The sequence below is a fragment of the Sylvia atricapilla genome, chromosome 13, assembly GCF_009819655.1.
Source record: "Sylvia atricapilla isolate bSylAtr1 chromosome 13, bSylAtr1.pri, whole genome shotgun sequence".
Lineage (NCBI taxonomy): Eukaryota > Metazoa > Chordata > Aves > Passeriformes > Sylviidae > Sylvia > Sylvia atricapilla.
Genome location: NC_089152.1, coordinates 1,267,164 through 1,283,439, shown reverse-complemented (window position 1 = coordinate 1,283,439; position 16,276 = coordinate 1,267,164). Strand labels below are relative to the sequence as shown.

Genomic DNA, 16,276 nt, shown 5'->3' with positions numbered 1-16,276 from the left:
CTGAGCTGTTTTATCCAGGATTCCCTCAAGAGGAATTTCTGCCTTGCCATGAAATTCCCAGCTGCAGACACAAAAACCACCAGGGATAATTCAGGAAAAAAAAAAAACCCCAACCCTGGAGTCCCCAATCAAATGGAGATGACACAGGGTCAGCAAAAGTCACCCTTCAGCTGGCAGAGGATCCTCCTGGGGCTGGGAAAACTTTCCTTAGGGATGGAGAGAAAGGTTTGGTTTAAATCCAACCTGCTTCAGGCACAGCTGGAGTCCTGCAGAGACTTCTCCTGCCGAATCCATTGCCCAAAAACACCACAGGGTCTGGGGTCAAACAGACTGAATTTGGGGTTGGATTGCCCCAAAACCCCACAGGGTCTGGGGTCAGGCTTTGGGGGCTGGATTGCCCAAAACCCCACAGGGTTCAGTGTTTAAACAAACTGAATTTGGGGTTGGATTGCCCCAAAACCCCACAGGGTTCAATGTTGAAATGTTGAATTTGGGGTTGGATTGCCCAAAAAAACCCAAAGGGTTCAGTGTTTAAATACTGAATTTGGGGGCTGAATCTCCCAAAAACCCCACAGGGTTCAGTGTTTAAATACTGAATTTGGGGGCTGAATCTCCCAAAAACCCCACAGGGTTCAGTGTTTAAACAGACTGAATTTGGGGTTGGATTGCCCCAAAACAATCCCACAGGGTTCAGTGTTTGAACACTGAATTTGGGGTTGGATTGCCCCAAAACCCCACAGGGTCTGGGGTCAAACAGACTGAATTCAGTGTCTAAATACTGAATTTGGGGTTGGATTGCCCAAAACCCCACAGGGTCTGGGGTCAAACACACTGAATTTGGGGTTGGATTGCCCAAAAAAACCCAAAGGGTTCAGTGTTTAAATACTGAATTTGGGGTTGGATTGCCCCAAAACCCCACAGGGTTCAGTGTTTAAACACTGAATTTGGGGTTGGATTGCCCCAAAACCCCACAGGGTTCAGTGTTTAAATACTGAATTTGGGGGTTGGATTGCCCAAAAAACCCCACAGGGTTCAGTGTTTAAATACTGAATTTGGGGTTGGATTGCCCCAAAACCCCACAGGGTTCAGTGTTTAAACACTGAATTTGGGGTTGGATTGCCCCAAAACCCCACAGGGTTCAGTGTTTAAATACTGAATTTGGGGGTTGGATTGCCCAAAAAACCCCACAGGGTTCAGTGTTTAAATACTGAATTTGGGGTTGGATTGCCCCAAAACCCCACAGGGTTCAGTGTCTAAATGTTGAATTTGGGGTTGGGTTGCCCAAAAACCCCACAGGGTTCAGTGTTTAAATGTTGAATTTGGGGCTGGATTGCCCAAAAACCCCACAGGGTTCAGTGTTTAAATACTGAATTTGGGGCTGGATTGCCCCAAAACCCCACAGGGTTCAGTGTCTAAATGTTGAATTTGGGGTTGGGTTGCCCCAAAACAACCCCACAGGGTTCAGGGGTCAAACAAACTGAATTTGGGGTTGGATTGCCCCAAAACCCCACAGGGTTCAGTGTTTAAACAAACTGAATTTGGGGTTGGATTGCCCCAAAACAACCCCACAGGGTTCAGGGGTCAAACAAACTGAATTTAGGGTGTGTGATTGCCCAGTTTGCCTGGATCTCCCTCCCAGAGGAAAAAAAGCTGTAGGAAAAGGGCAGGAATATCTAAAAGTCATTAATTTTCCACTTTTTTGATATTTCCCGTCTCCCAGAGCATCTGGGACAACCTTTGAGACTTGGGGATTACATGAAAAAAATCCCAAATTGTGCCTTTTTCCCAGCAGCAGCAGCTCAGGGGGCTGGAGCTGCCTCTTGTGTTTGCTTTTGCAGCCTCGTGTCACTTGTCACAGAGTTGTGGCACTTTTGTCACCGTGGGTTTGTGGAGTGCGGGCACTGACAGCTCCAGGAGCTCGGTGACATCGCTGGGGTGGCATCAGGTGGCATTCACAGGCTGAAATGTCAGTTTGCTGGTGCTCAGGTATGAGATAATGTCACTGGGCTGCCTAAAAGTCACTGAATTTGGGATTTTTTTTGGTGTTTAGGTGTGAAATAATGTCACTGGGCTGCTTCAAACTCACTGAATTTGGGATTTATTGGTGTTTAGTTATGTAACACCATCCCTGAGCTGCCTAAAAGTCACTGAATTTGGGATTTTTGGTGTTTAGGTATGAAATAATGTCATTGAGCTGCCTAAAACTCACTGAATTTGGGATTTACTGGTCTTCTGGTATGAAATAGCATCCCTGAGCTGCCTAAAACTCACTGAATTTGGGATTTTTGGTGTTTAGGTATGAAATAGCATCACTGAGCTGTGTAAAACTCACTGAATTTGGGATATTTTTGGTGTTTAGGTATGAAATAATGTCACTGAGCTGCCTCAAACTCACTGAATTTGGGATTTTTGGTGTTCTGGTATGAAATAATGTCACTGGGCTGCCTAAAACTCACTGAATTTGGGATTTTTTGGTGTTTAGGTATGAAATAATGTCACTGAGCTGCCTCAAACTCGCTGAATTTGGGATTTATTGGTGTTCTGGTATGAAATAGCATCCCTGAGCTGCCTAAAACTCACTGAATTTGGGATTTTTGGTGTTTAGGTATGAAATAATGTCACTGGGCTGCCTCAAACTCACTGAATTTGGGATTTATTGGTGTTTAGATATGAAATAATTTCACTGACCTTCCTAAAACTCACTGAATTTGGGATTTATTGGTGCTCAGGTATGTAACACCATCCCTGAGCTGCCTCAAACTCACTGGATTTGGGATTTTTTTAATGTTCAGGTATGAAATAATGTCACTGAACTGCTTCAAACTCACTGAATTTGGGGATAGTCAGGTTTTACCAACCTGTTATACCAGATGTAAACTACCAGAAGTCCTTGCCAGGAGGGTATTTTTTTGGATTCATTCTCTCTGGAATTCCAGGTTCCGTGGCTCTGTGCTGCCTCCACGGGCTGCCACAGGAAGCATTTTGTTGTTTTTTTTTTTAAAGATTCTTCATATCAACACCCAGCTTAAAGCTGCACAAGCTTCAAAACCTTCCCCAATGCCGAGCTGAGGAAAGGCTGTAAAAGCTCCATCATTCCTCCTGGGTTCAGAGGTCAGGACGTTTCTATTAATAGGTGTGCAGCCCTGGAATTCCCGAGGAAATCTCCCGTTTGTCAGGCTGCAAAGGTAAATAGATGACTGCAGCTTTCTGTGCTGCCCTGGCAGCGAATTCATCACCTTGGGGAGAAATCAGGAGGCAGCTTGGATTTGAGGCAGCCCAGACCTCTGCAGGTGCCTCGTTTTGGGTGTTTTGGGGACTGATTTTTGTTCTTTTCCAGGTTGTTTTTCTTGCTGGCTCTTCACTTTGCCCCTACAATGAGCACCTGTCCTTTGTGAGCACTGATCCCTGTGCAAACAGAGATTCCTTTGATGGAGAAATCCTCAATCCTCCTCTGTGTGTGTGCAACAAAAAGCAAAGAAATTCCCTGCTCCTGCCTCGTTCCTTTAATTCTGCCTTAAATCCCAAAAACTCCGAGGGCCCATTCCAACCACCAGAGGTTTTTATTTTTTTTTTTTTCCTGATGAAACCCTCCTTAAAAGCTTAAAAGGATGTTGGTTTGAATTGCAGGGAAATTCAACCTGTGCAACAATCCTAACAATCCTCCTCTGTGTGTGTGCAACAAAAAGCAAAGAAATTCCCTGCTCCTGCCTCGTTCCTTTAATTCTGCCTTAAATCCCAAAAACTCCGAGGTCCCATTCCAACCCACCAGAGGTTTTTTTTGGTTTTTTTCCTGATGGAACCCTCCTTAAAAGCTTAAAAGGATGTTGGTTTGAATTGCAGGGAAATTCAACCTGTGCAACAATCCTCCTCTGTGTGTGTGCAACAAAAATCAAAGAAATTCCCTGCTCCTGCCTCATTCCTTTAATTCTGCCTTAAATCCCAAAACCTCCGAGGTCCCATTCCAACCACCAGAGGTTTTTATTTTTTTTTTTTCCTGATGGAACCCTCCTTAAAAGCTTAAAAGGATGTTGGTTTGAATTGCAGGGAAATTCAACCTGTGCAACAATCCTAACAATCCTCCTCTGTGTGTGTGCAACAAAAATCAAAGAAATTCCCTGCTCCTGCCTCATTCCTTTAATTCTGCCTTAAATCCCAAAAACTCCGAGGTCCCATTCCAACCCACCAGAGGTTTTTTTTGTTTTTTTCCTTATGGAACCCTCCTTAAAAGCTTAAAAGGATGTTGGTTTGAATTGCAGGGAAATTCAACCTGTGCCTGGTGGTCTGAGACAAACGCAGGAAGTTCCAGCCTCTCCTCGAGGTTCCCAGGGTTTGTTTCGCTCCCTCCTGCAGGTTTTTGGGAGAATTGAGTTCAGCTTTTTGAGTTTAGCCTTGGGGGGTTTCCTTGGGTGCTGAGCCTTGCAGGGGGAGTTGAAGGATAAGGAATGTGGGTTGTTAAAAATGAGATTTTTTTTTGATCGTCATATTGCTCAGATTCAGAAATCTTAAGAGTTGAGTGTGAGAGTGAGGAGAGTTCACTTGTCCGGAGAATCCCTCTTAGGGGTTAAAAAGGCTGCTCAGAACATGCAGGAACTGTGAATTTAAGGAATGTGGTTTATTAAAATTAGAAATTTTTTTGGATCTTCATATTGCTCAAATTCAGAAATTTTAAATCTGAAGAGTTGAGTGTGAGTGGGGAGAGTTCCCTTGTGCAGAAAACCCCTCTCAGGGGTTAAAGGGGCTGTGAATTTAAGGTTGAGAAATGTGGTTTATTAAAAATGGGAATTTTTTGATCTTTGTGTTGCTCAGATTCAGAAATTTTAGGAGTTGAGTGTGAGTGGGGAGAGTTCCCTTGTGCAGAAAACCCCTCTCAGGGGTTAAAGAGGCTGCTCAGAGGATCCAGGAGCTGTGAATTTAAGGATAAGAAATGTGGTTTATTAAAAATGGGGATTTTTTTGATCTTTATGTTGCTCAGATTCAGAAATTTTAGGAGTTGAGTGTGAGTGAGGAGAGTTCCCTTGTGCAGAAAACCCCTCTCAGGGGTTAAAGGGGCTGCTCAGAGGATCCAGGAGCTGTGTTTTTACAGCTGGAGTTTACTGGGATTAATTCAGAACCATTCCCATGCTCATCTCAAACTTCCTCGTTGCTTTTATTAGAGAAAAAAAAAAAGATCAAATTTAATTTTTTTTTTTACCTGTCTTTTGGAAGTGATGATGCAATTCCTTTTTCATCAGGGGGAAATTTCCATTTGTGTTGTCCTGCACCTTTGAAGGAATTTGCAGAGCTTCCTCTCCTCTCTCAGATGACTCTTAATTACCAAAAGATCACTAAAGCTCATCACTGTGTTTTTAATAACAAGAAATTTACTGTCACTGCCTGAAATTGCTGTTTATAAATCAGTGATCTCCCATTTCTTTTATTTTTTTTTTCTCCTTTTACTGACTCTTTTCCATCTTTTCACTGGGGTTTGAGGTGATTATTTTTTTCATTCTTATTTTTTTTTCCTCCTTTACCTTTCCCATTAATGCTTGGAGGATTGGGGAGGACCTGCTGGATTGCTTCAGGCACAGAATGTGGTGTGGAGCCCGGCCAAATGCTGCTTGTTGTGCTGGCAGATCATTTCAGTTATGTTTTGGAGCTTATTCCCTGCTTCTGCTTACCATAAACACCCAGGAATAACTCGTTGGATTCTCCACATAGATCCTAGGGCTGATAACTGGGAAAATATCCCTTTTTTAAAAAAAAGGTGGATTTGAATATTTGGCTTTGAAGAGAAGTTTTTTTGTGCTGCTGGATGGGTAAAAAAATGCTCACGCTGCTCGGTTTATTAACAATAGAAATAAAAACTGGTTTTTTATTTCTATTAACTGGGTTTTTTACCTCTCTGACGAGTCCTTCCCTTCTAAAAATGGGGCAGAAAATTCAGGTTCCCAGTCTGATCTCAGCAGCTAAACCTGGGTCTGATCTTTCTGCAGGAGCTGCAGCTCCTTTCCCTGCATTTCAGAAGAGAATTGAAAGCTCTCTGTGTTTTCCATGGTGTTCCCAGGCTGAATTCCCTCATTTCCCTGAACAGTCAGTGCCTGTGAGACCAGCCAGCTCATCCAGGGCATTTCTTATCCACAGGCACCAACATTTCGATTTTATTTCTTTCAAAATTGACTCAAAATTTTCCTGGATTGTGGAGAAAACTCCTGCAAATGCTCTGATGAGGGCTGGAATTCCTTGAGCTGGGAATTTGCCCAGTTTGGGAATTTTTCCTTGACTTTGTGTGGAAAGCCAGGATTTAGTCTCAGCTGTTGCTGTTGCAGAGAAAATCCGAGTAAATGATTCTCACCTTCAATATTTTTCATCTTTAATGACTTTTTTAATGTTATGGAATGATTATTTTGGAAAAGAGCTGTAGGTAGAGCATCCCTTCCCTATGGATAATCCCCGAGAGTATGAGTGGAGTGACATCAGTGATTACTCTCATAGATTCCAATCATTTCTTTCCAAACCTCTCCCTGGTGATCCGAAGGCCTGGAGCAGGGAACTCTCCCCTTGTTTTCCAGGTGGGTTGTTCCAGTGTCTCCCAACCCCCAGAAATTTGGGATGCTCCCACTCCTGCAGCAGTGGGAATTCTTTGGGATGAGGACACAGCCAGAGAAATGGCCCGGGTTGGAAACCCTGAAAAACAGAGAGGTGGGGGAAAAATAACCTGGGCTCTCTGCCACCTTCCCCAGAGCAGCGTGGGGCTGGTTGGGTGGCAGCAGTTCCCTGAGGGGTTTGGGAATGCTGGAGCAGGGATAAGGGATCCGTGACCGATGCAGTTGTGTTGTGTTGTGGAGCAGGAAATGTCAGAGGTGTGTTCAGAGGTCACAGATCTCTTCACTCCAGTGAAGTCCTTCCAGGGAGTCAGAACAGAAACGTGCCTTGGATTTCTGGAAAGCTTTTCCTGACTTTTACTCTTTCTGGGAAGCTTTTCCTGACTTTTACTCTCTGAAAAATATTTCTCAGTCTCCTCATCCTCCTTTTGAATTTTGGGTTTTCCCTCTGTATCAAAATGCACAATACCAACCCATGTTTGATGCTGGGATTTGTTAGGAACCAATTTGAAGCTGAATGCCAAAACCTCAACCTTTTTGAGGTTTAAATATCATCAGTTTCTTGTGCACTGCTGTGACATTGGTCAGGACAGACAGCCCCAGGACTGAACCCCTGGAATTGCAGCGTGCAGGATTTCTCTGCAGTCAATCCTCGGGAACTCTGCATGTCCTTTTATTTCTCTGCAGCTCAGCTTCTTGTCGCTGTTGTTTCGTCACTTTATTTCCTGTTAGGACAGAGAAATCCAAACATTTTGGGAATTCTGCTCAGCAGCCAGAGGTGGGGGTGGTTATTTGCTGCTGTTGGGGCCGGGCTCTTTGTGGTGGGGTTTGTACCTGGCAGGTGCCAGGAGCTTTTTGCTCAGCTGCTGCAGGCAACAGGAAAGAAAAAAAAGCAACATTTCCTGAAGCAAAAAACAAAACAACAAAACCTTTTGTGTCTTTGCCCTTCAGCTTTTGCTGCTGCAGCTGAGGCAGCCAAGGGTTGGAATTGTGATGAGGTGAGATGTGACAGAGAAAACGGGGAAAATTGAGGCTTTCTCCTGTATTTCCTTGGGTTGTTTCCCTGCCTGTGCCAGGGTCAGGGTGCCACGGGTCAGAGCGTGGAGAGGGCTTGGGTTTGTGCTGGTGGAGCTGTGGGTTGGCTTCTCCAAAACACAGCTGGGCTGGAGGAGGGAACAGGAATTGTCCTGTTCTTGTTGTGGGAGACTTTTCCCAGCTCAGCTTCGGGATGGCAGGGACGGAGCCCCGTGCGAGGTGGAGATGGTTTCACACCTCACCTCTCTCTGCTGTGCCTGACAGATTCATCTCTAAATAATGGAAATACAACAAACCCTCCAGGCTTTGTTGCTGGTTTTCAGGCTGGCTCTGTCAGTGCCCCGAGCCCTGCCAACAGAATTGTTCTTGTCCTCCTGCGCCAGGAATGCGCCGGCCTGGGGAAAATGTGGGCATTTTGTTTGGGTTGGCCCCTGCTCTCTGTGCGCTCATTCCAGCTCACCCTCACCTTGGAAATGGAAACCATCCAGCCTGGAGCAGGAGCTTCTCCCTGGCCTCAGTTCTTTCTTAATCCTCCTGTGCTCCCTGCAAGCTGAGCCCGGGAGTTTATTACAAACCGAGGGCAGAGCGACGCTCTGAGAGGTTCTGGGTGTTCAGGAAGGGATTGGAATGGTGATGCCATGAAACCCTTCAGCTGTAGCTGCTCATTCTGTTGAAGAAGTGTTTGTAAAGCATTATAAAGAGTGTTTTTCCATGTTTCAGCTCGATTTGTTTCACTTTCCTTTCAGCTGTCAACACTTCAGATTGGAACTGAAATGCCTTATTCTTTTAAGACATCTTCATTTCTTCCCAAGTACCTCGTCTGTTCTCATTAGTGGCTCTGTGACAGTCTCAGAGTAAAGTGTGAAGAAGGTTTTTGGGGTTTTTAGGGAATAAAATAACCCCAACTGCAGTTTTATCCAGAGGGTTTGTGGAAGGCTGCAGTGAGGGTTTGCAGCGAGGCCTCAGATTTAAATATGAAGAAGGTTTTTGGGGTTTTTAGGGAATAAAATAACCCCAACTCCAGTTCTATCCAGAGGGTTTGTGGAAGGCTGCAGTGAGGTCTCAGAGTAAAGTGTGAATAAGATTTTTTGGGTTTTTAGGAATAAAATAACCCCAATCCAGTTTTATCCAGAGGGTTTGTGGAAGGCTGCAGTGAGGGTTTGCAGTGAGGTCTCAGAGTTAAGCATGAAGAAGGTTTTTGGGTTTTTAGGAATAAAATAACCCCAACTCCAGTTTTATCTAGAGAGTTTGTGGAAGGCTGCAGTGAGGTCTCAGAGTAAAGTGTGAATAAGATTTTTTGGGTTTTTAGGAATAAAATAACCCCAACTCCAGTTTTATCCAAAGGGTTTGTGGAAGGCTGCAGTGAGGCCTCAGAGTAAAGTGTGAATAAGATTTTTTGGGTTTTTAGGAATAAAATAACCCCAATCCAGTTTTATCCAGAGGGTTTGTGGAAGGCTGCAGTGAGGGTTTGCAGTGAGGTCTCAGAGTTAAGCATGAAGAAGGTTTTTGGGTTTTTAGGAATAAAATAACCCCAATCCAGTTTTATCTAGAGGGTTTTTAGGAATAAAATAACCCCAATCCAGTTTTATCTAGAGGGTTTGTGGAAGGCTGCAGTGAGGGTTTGCAGTGAGGTTCCCGAGCTGTGGTTCAGCAGAGCAGAAATCCTGTGGTGGGTTTGACTTCAGTGTGGCTGCTGCAAACCTCATTAAAGACATGAATCATCTCATTTTAGGGCTTTTAAATGCCAGGAGCAGTTTCAGTGGAGGGAAAACCCTGGACACCTGGGCAGTGGAGATCTCCTGCAGGTGCTGGGGCTTGGAGGAGATGGTGGGAGTTTGGGGCTGGTTTTGCTAAAGCCAGGGGCAGCACCTTCCTAATCTTGGCACTTCAGGCGTGAGGATTAAACTCAGAAAAAATCAGAGCGGTGTTTGAGACCGAATGCTTTGCCCAGTTTGAGGGACCAGAGAGAATTGGGAGCGTTTGTAGTGGAATTCAGAGATTCCAAATGCAGATTGTGGTTTGGGTCTTCATCCTCCGGTGGCTGGGAGCTTCCAGAACCTTCCCTTCGTGTGCTGAATTAACTTTGCTCCCAGATATGTCCATCTAGTATTGTTTGGAATCAGATTTCTGGGATTGACTGAAATAATTGAGGATGTTCCACGCAGAAGATGCAGCAAATCTGTCCCATCAGTGGGGTTTAGGCATTCTGTTTCTTTCTGGTTCCTTGGGAACCCAAAATTCTGCGGGGATGTCATCATTCCAGCTGATGGCTCAGCCCTTCTGCTGATGAACAAGCCCCTGTCAAGCACTGAAATGTATTTTTCTGTCAAAGCCAGGCCCTGAGGTTGATTCTCTGGCTGCTGCCTGCCCAGTTGATGCACACTGGTGATTACTGGTTTCGCTGGTTTGGGAAGTGTTTTTCTCAGTTCCTGGAGAAGTGAAACAGGTGACAAGTTGTACCAGTCTGATTCATGAGATCACACTGGGAGACACGGAATGGCTGTGTTAATGAGGATGCTAATTAATGGCAGGCAAGGCCCAGCTCCCCCATCCCAAACAGGATACACAGCTCTGATGGGAGAAGCTCCGAGATGGAATGGGAAGGAGTTTCCTTTAACCCAGGAATGGTGACGCAGGGTTGGATGGGATTGTATTTAATGTCACTGATCTCCTTTCTTTAAACCTGTGTGGGTCAGTTCTGCTGCATGGCACCAGCTGAGGGAGGCACTTGGAAGTTGAGGATTGGATATTTTCAGTGCTCAACAGCTTTTACATCCAGCTAGAGCAATAAAAAAAATCATTAGCATCAGAGATTCTAGCAGGTGATTAAAAAATAATTCGAGTTAGCACCTTTATTTTGCACCGAGTCCTTTTCTCAGGTTTTTACCCACGTTGCTCTGGGTGCCAGAGCTTTTCAGAGCTTCCCAAAAGCACCAACTCTGTGAAAAACCTGTTGGTGGTGACCTAGGGCAAGTTAGGCACCCCTGAGTGTGGAGGGTGGTGAAAGGTCCCTCAGTTTTGCCCTCTGAAGGGATGTGGGGAGGGACAGGAGCTCTTGGCTGATGTGGGATGGGGCAGAGTTTTGGTGCAGAGGAGCAATGGCAGGTGTCACAAGTTTGTGAGATGTGCAGAGGCAAGAGAACCATCGCCTGTGGCAGAGCTGATGCTGACTTCATCTGCAGCAGGGTTTCAGGCTGCTGTCTCCAGCCACTCCATACTGTTGGCTTGCCAAAAACAAGAGCAAAATATTGTCATGACTGGTGCTGGCATTCCCATGGCCCTTTTTTAAAGAGCTGTCATTGCAGAATTGAAAAGAAGTTGGAATAAATGGGTGAGGATTGGGATAAATGGGTGAGGATTGGGATAAATGGGTGAGGATTGTAGTAAATGGGTGAGGATTGTAGTAAATGGGTGAGCATTGGGATAAATGGGTGAGCATTGGGATAAATGGGTGAGCACTGGGATAAATGGGTGAGGATTGGGATAAATGGGTGAGCATTGGGATAAATGGGCGAGCATTGGGATAAATGGGCGAGCATTGGGATAAATGGGCGAGGATTGGGATAAATGGGCGAGCATTGGGATAAATGGGCGAGGATTGGGATAAATGGGTGAGGATTGTAGTAAATGGGTGAGGATTGTAGTAAATGGGTGAGGATTGTAGTAAATGGGTGAGGATTGTAGTAAATGGGTGAGCATTGGGATAAATGGGTGAGCATTGGGATAAATGGGTGAGCATTGGGATAAATGGGTGAGGATTGGGATAAATGGGTGAGCACTGGGATAAATGGGTGAGCATTGGGATAAATGGGTGAGCATTGGGATAAATGGGCGAGCATTGGGATAAATGGGCGAGCACTGGGATAAATGGGCAAGCACTGGGATAAATGGGCGAGCACTGGGATAAATGGGTGAGCACTGGGATAAATGGGTGAGCATTGGGATAAATGAGTGAGCATTGGGATAAATGGGCGAGCACTGGGATAAATGGGTGAGCATTGGGATAAATGGGTGAGCATTGGGATAAATGGGCGAGGACTGGGATAAATGGGCGAGCACTGGGATAAATGGGTGAGCATTGTAGTAAATGGGTGAGCATGGGAATAAATGAGTGAACACTGTTATAAATGGGCGAACATTGGGATAAATAGGCAAGCATTGTAAGAAATAGGTGAGCATTGTAGTAAATGGGTGAGCACTGGAATAAATACATGAGGATTGAAATATATACCTGGGCACTGTAATAAATGTGCGAGCACTGTAACAAGGGGCAGAGCAATGACCCAGAACCTTTCAAACCTTCCTACTTAACAGACTTCAAAACGCTTCCTGCTGTTGGGTGAGCGTGCTGGAAATGCCCCCCATTAACTCCGTGTTTCTTTTCTTCGAAGCAAATGGTGATGAGCCTTCGAGTGTCGGAGCTGCAGGTGCTGCTGGGCTACGCGGGGAGGAACAAACACGGCCGCAAACACGAACTGCTGACCAAAGCCCTGCACCTGCTCAAGGCCGGCTGCAGCCCCGCCGTGCAGATGAAAATCAAAGAACTCTATAGGAGGAGGTTCCCCCAGAAGATCATGACCCCGGCGGAGCTCTCCATGCCTGGGGTGCACTCCAGCTCCATGCCCGCGGCGCTGTCGCCGTCTGCCATCCCTCAGCTGGGGTATGATGGTCACCCTGCCACGTCCCCTCTGCTGCCAGTGTCCCTGCTGGGCCCCAAACATGAACTGGACCTGCCCCACCTGGCCTCGGCCCTGCACCCCGTGCACCCCGACATCAAACTGCAGAAACTCCCTTTTTACGACTTGTTGGATGAGCTGATCAAACCGACCAGCCTAGGTAAGGGATATTAAAAAAAAAAAATGCACCTCACAAAAAAAAAAAACCACACCAAAAAAACTAACTACCCCACCAAAAAAATCACACACACAAAAAAACCCAAAAAACCAAAAAAAAAATGCAGAAGAAAAGCTGCCCCCAAAAAAACCCGCACAAAAAAAAACACCCCCCCAAAAAAAAAACTCACACAAAAATCCCCAACACCACACAAAAAAGTCACCCCCCAAAAAACACACACACACAAAAAAACACCCCCCAAACAAAACCTACACAAAAAAACCCATCCCAACAAAGAAAACACACAAAAAAAACCCCCACCCCCCAAAAAAAAACTCACCCAAAAAACACCCCCCAAAAAAAACCACACAAAAAAACCCACCCAAAACACACACACAGAAAAAAAACACCCCCCAAAAAAAACCCCACACACACAAAAAAAAAAATCCATCCCACTCCTCCTGGGATTGTGTGTCCCAAAGGGGGCTGTTCCTGTTTGAGTGGTCAAAATTTGTGCTGGTGGTCAAACTGAGCTGCTGGGTGCAAACAAGCAGCAAGTGGTTAAATGTTGCATCACAGCAGTGTTTAGAGAATTGCTATTTTTGGGCACTTTTGGAACAGATTGTTCTGCATGGAGAGACATCTTACCTAACGCTCATTAGTTGCTTTAGCTGAGCCTCTAAATATGGTTTAAACATCCGATATTTTTTTTAAAGGGGGGGGGTTTAACAAGAAACAAACAAAATCTTAGAGAAGAAAAAAGTTTAAAAAAAAAAACCCAATCTGCTTTCAGTAGTTCTTAAAAACCACAGAGTTTCACTGTTAAAAAAAAACCCAACAAAACAAAAACCCACCCAAACTAAACGAAACTGTCCCCCAAATCCATCCAACTTCTGAAATGTTCTCATCTGTGCTGGGAGGGATTCTTCCAGTTCTCTGCCAGGCTGGAAATTTGCTGGATCCATTGCAGTCTGAACATCTGAACCTGAGGAACTTGTGGCTCTTTTTTCCCTTTTTTTTTTTTTTTTTTTTTCTTTTTTTTCCTTTTTTTTTTTTTTTTTCTTTTTTCTCTTTTTCTTTGCAGCTAATTTATCGTGTGAAGGTATAAATCACTGGTGGAGCTGCTGAGAAGGAGCTGCAGCTCCCAGACAATTCTATCACAGAAAAAAATTATGTGATTTTTTTTTTTTTTTGAGTGGTGCTCCAGGGAGCGTTTCACAGCGTGGTTAACTTTTAATACTTTTCCACCTTAGCTAAAGGCACCATTCCTGGTGATTTCTGTGTGTTGGAACCTCCTGCTGGCTGCAAACCCCAGGGAAGATTTCCCTGCTGGTAGGAGGAGCAGATTTGTGAGAGGAGAGCTGGGGATAACAGGGTGGGTGAGTGAGAAAATAAAATAATTAAAAAAAAAAAAAAAAAGCCCTTTGCAGAAGAAATCCCTCGTAAACAAAAAGCTGAGCAGGTACTTTCCAGTGACAGTCTGCAGGGCTGGGGGAGGCTGATGTGTGACTGCTGAGGCTGTCTCTGCATCTCTGAGCGATCTGGCACATTTATTCCTTTTTTTCTTTTTTTTTTTTTTTTTTTTTTTTTTTTTTTACTTTAGCTGTTGTAATTTAGGGGAAAAAAACAAAGAGATTTTGGCAATTTGTTCCTCTGATTCAGGTGTTTTTTCCACCTGCTGAAGTTGGGTGTTTCTGAAAGATCTGGCACTGCTGTTTGCATTTTTTTCATTTATTATTATTATTATTATTTATTTATCTACTGTAATTTAGGGAAAAGCAGAGAGATTTTGGTAATTTGTTCTTCTGATTCATGTGTTTTTTTCTACCTGATCAGTAAATACTGAGGCTGTCTCTGTATCTCTGAGGGATCTGGCACATTCATTCATTTTTTTTTTTTTTACTTTAGCTGTTGTAATTTAGGGGAAAAAAACAAAGAGATTTTGGCAATTTGTTCCTCTGATTCAGGTGTTTTTTCCACCTGCTGAAGTTGGGTGTTTCTGAAAGATCTGGCACTGCTGTTTGCATTTTTTTTAATTATTCTTATTTATTTATCTACTGTAATTTAGGGCAAAGCAGAGAGATTTTGGTAATTTGTTCTTCTGGTTCAGGTGGTTTTTCTACCTGATCAGTAAATACTGAGGCTGTCTGTGCATCTCTGAGGGATCTGGCACATTTATTCATTTTTTTTTTTTTTTTAACTTTAGCTGTTGTAATTTAGGGGAAAAAACAGAGAGATTTTGGCAATTTGTTCTTCTGATTCAGGTGTTTTTTCCAGCTGCTGAAGTTGGGTGTTTCTGAAAGATCTGGCACTGCTGTTTGCATTTTTTTAAATTATTCTTATTTATTTATCTACTGTAATTTAGGGCGAAGCAGAGAGATTTTGTTAATTTAATCTTCGTTTCAGGTGTTTTTTCCACCTGAAATACGAGTGCTGAGGTTGTGCATTTCTGAAGGATCTGGCTGTTTGCATCTTTTATTTTGGTTTATCTCTCTGCTGTAACTGAGGGAGAAGCAGAGAGGATCTGGGTGATTTCTGGTTCAGGGATCCTTTGCAGAGGTGCACCTCTTTTAGCCTTAATCTAAACCCTAATTGATTAATCACCATTCCAGGCAGCGCTGCTGGGGTGAGCTAATGAGGTGCTCAGTATGTGTCTGATCATCACTTTTCCATTAGAAACTGTTCAAAATAAGGCTGTAATTTCCACAAGACATTCCAGGGCAGGGGTGGTGCTGTGCACTTCTTTATTCCTGGATTTGGGATTGTGTCAGCCCCAAATTCCGGGCTCAGCCCTCACTCCCTCCCTGCCTCTGGAATCGATGGACAATGTGGATTTTTCCCCCCTTTTGTGGAGTGTCAGGGTAAGAAAATGGAAGTGAAATTCCGAGCAGATACCTTTGGAAGCAGTCCCTGTCCTTTCTGCTACCTTCAGGAATGTCTGAGGGTTTTGTTTTGTGGGGGAATTCTGGTTGTCTGAAGCAATCCTATTAAAAAAGCCTTTTAGCTGAGACATTGGGGCAAAAGCTTCAGTATAAAACAAAATCATAATTCTAAGTATAAGTATAAAATTCTTGGAATGGTTTGGCTTGGAAAGGACCTTGCAGCCCATCCCCACACCTTCCATTATCCCATTATTGCTCCAGCCTGACCTTGGACATTCCAGGGGCAGCCTCAGCTTCTCTGGGAATTCCAGCCCAGCCCTTCCCTACCCAAAATCGACTCATTTTCTCCATTTATGCACTTGAATTATTATATATATTTTTTTAAACTTGGCCTCCAGGATGTGAAATGATTTGTGGGATTTACCCCAGCTGCTCTGGGCACCTTCTCTCCCTGCCAGCAGTGTGGGTTTCCTCAAGTGTCCCTGCTTTCTTTTCCCCTGGCAGATTATTACTGCAGACACTCAGAACTTGGGATTTCGCCATCTCCTGCTTGCTTTTTTCCCATCAGATTACTCACGGGATAGGGATAAAAAACTTGGGAATGAGCTCTGTCTCCCTCCTCCACCAGGATGAGCCCATGACCCGACGTGGGCTTTGCAATCATTTATCTGCCTGCTCAAAACAGAACCTGCTGGAAAGAGGAGAGAAAATTCCATTTGAGAGAGAATTTGCATCACTCAAACCTCAGCTGCTCCTGAAATGCCACAGAACCATCCTTGGGCACTGGCGTTGCCCCAGGTTGTTCCCAAGTGCAGGTGGCACAGATTTGGCCAAGATTTGTCCCAGTTTGCTGCCGCTGTCAGAAGTGATGCTTGACTGCAGGAGCAATACCTGCAGAAGCCTCAGGGCAGGGAGTTGCCCGGCAGGGCGCTGGAGCAGCCCTTC

At 44.5% G+C, this 16,276-nt stretch overlaps 1 protein-coding gene across 4 annotated transcripts in view; it reads left to right on the top strand.

Annotated features, from left to right (window-relative positions):
- PIAS1 (protein inhibitor of activated STAT 1) overlaps window positions 1-16,276 on the top strand; it is a 68,853-nt gene that overhangs the window by 16,886 nt on the left and 35,691 nt on the right. For 3 of the 4 annotated variants that reach the window (XM_066328190.1, XM_066328188.1, XM_066328191.1), the window contains one exon: window positions 12,008-12,452. In XM_066328190.1, the coding sequence (XP_066184287.1) occupies window positions 12,011-12,452 (442 nt within the window). In that variant the 5' untranslated portion in view covers window positions 12,008-12,010. Of the gene's footprint in view, window positions 1-10,926; window positions 10,948-12,007; window positions 12,453-16,276 lie in introns of those variants that run through there. The other variant, XM_066328189.1, reaches the window with a different exon arrangement.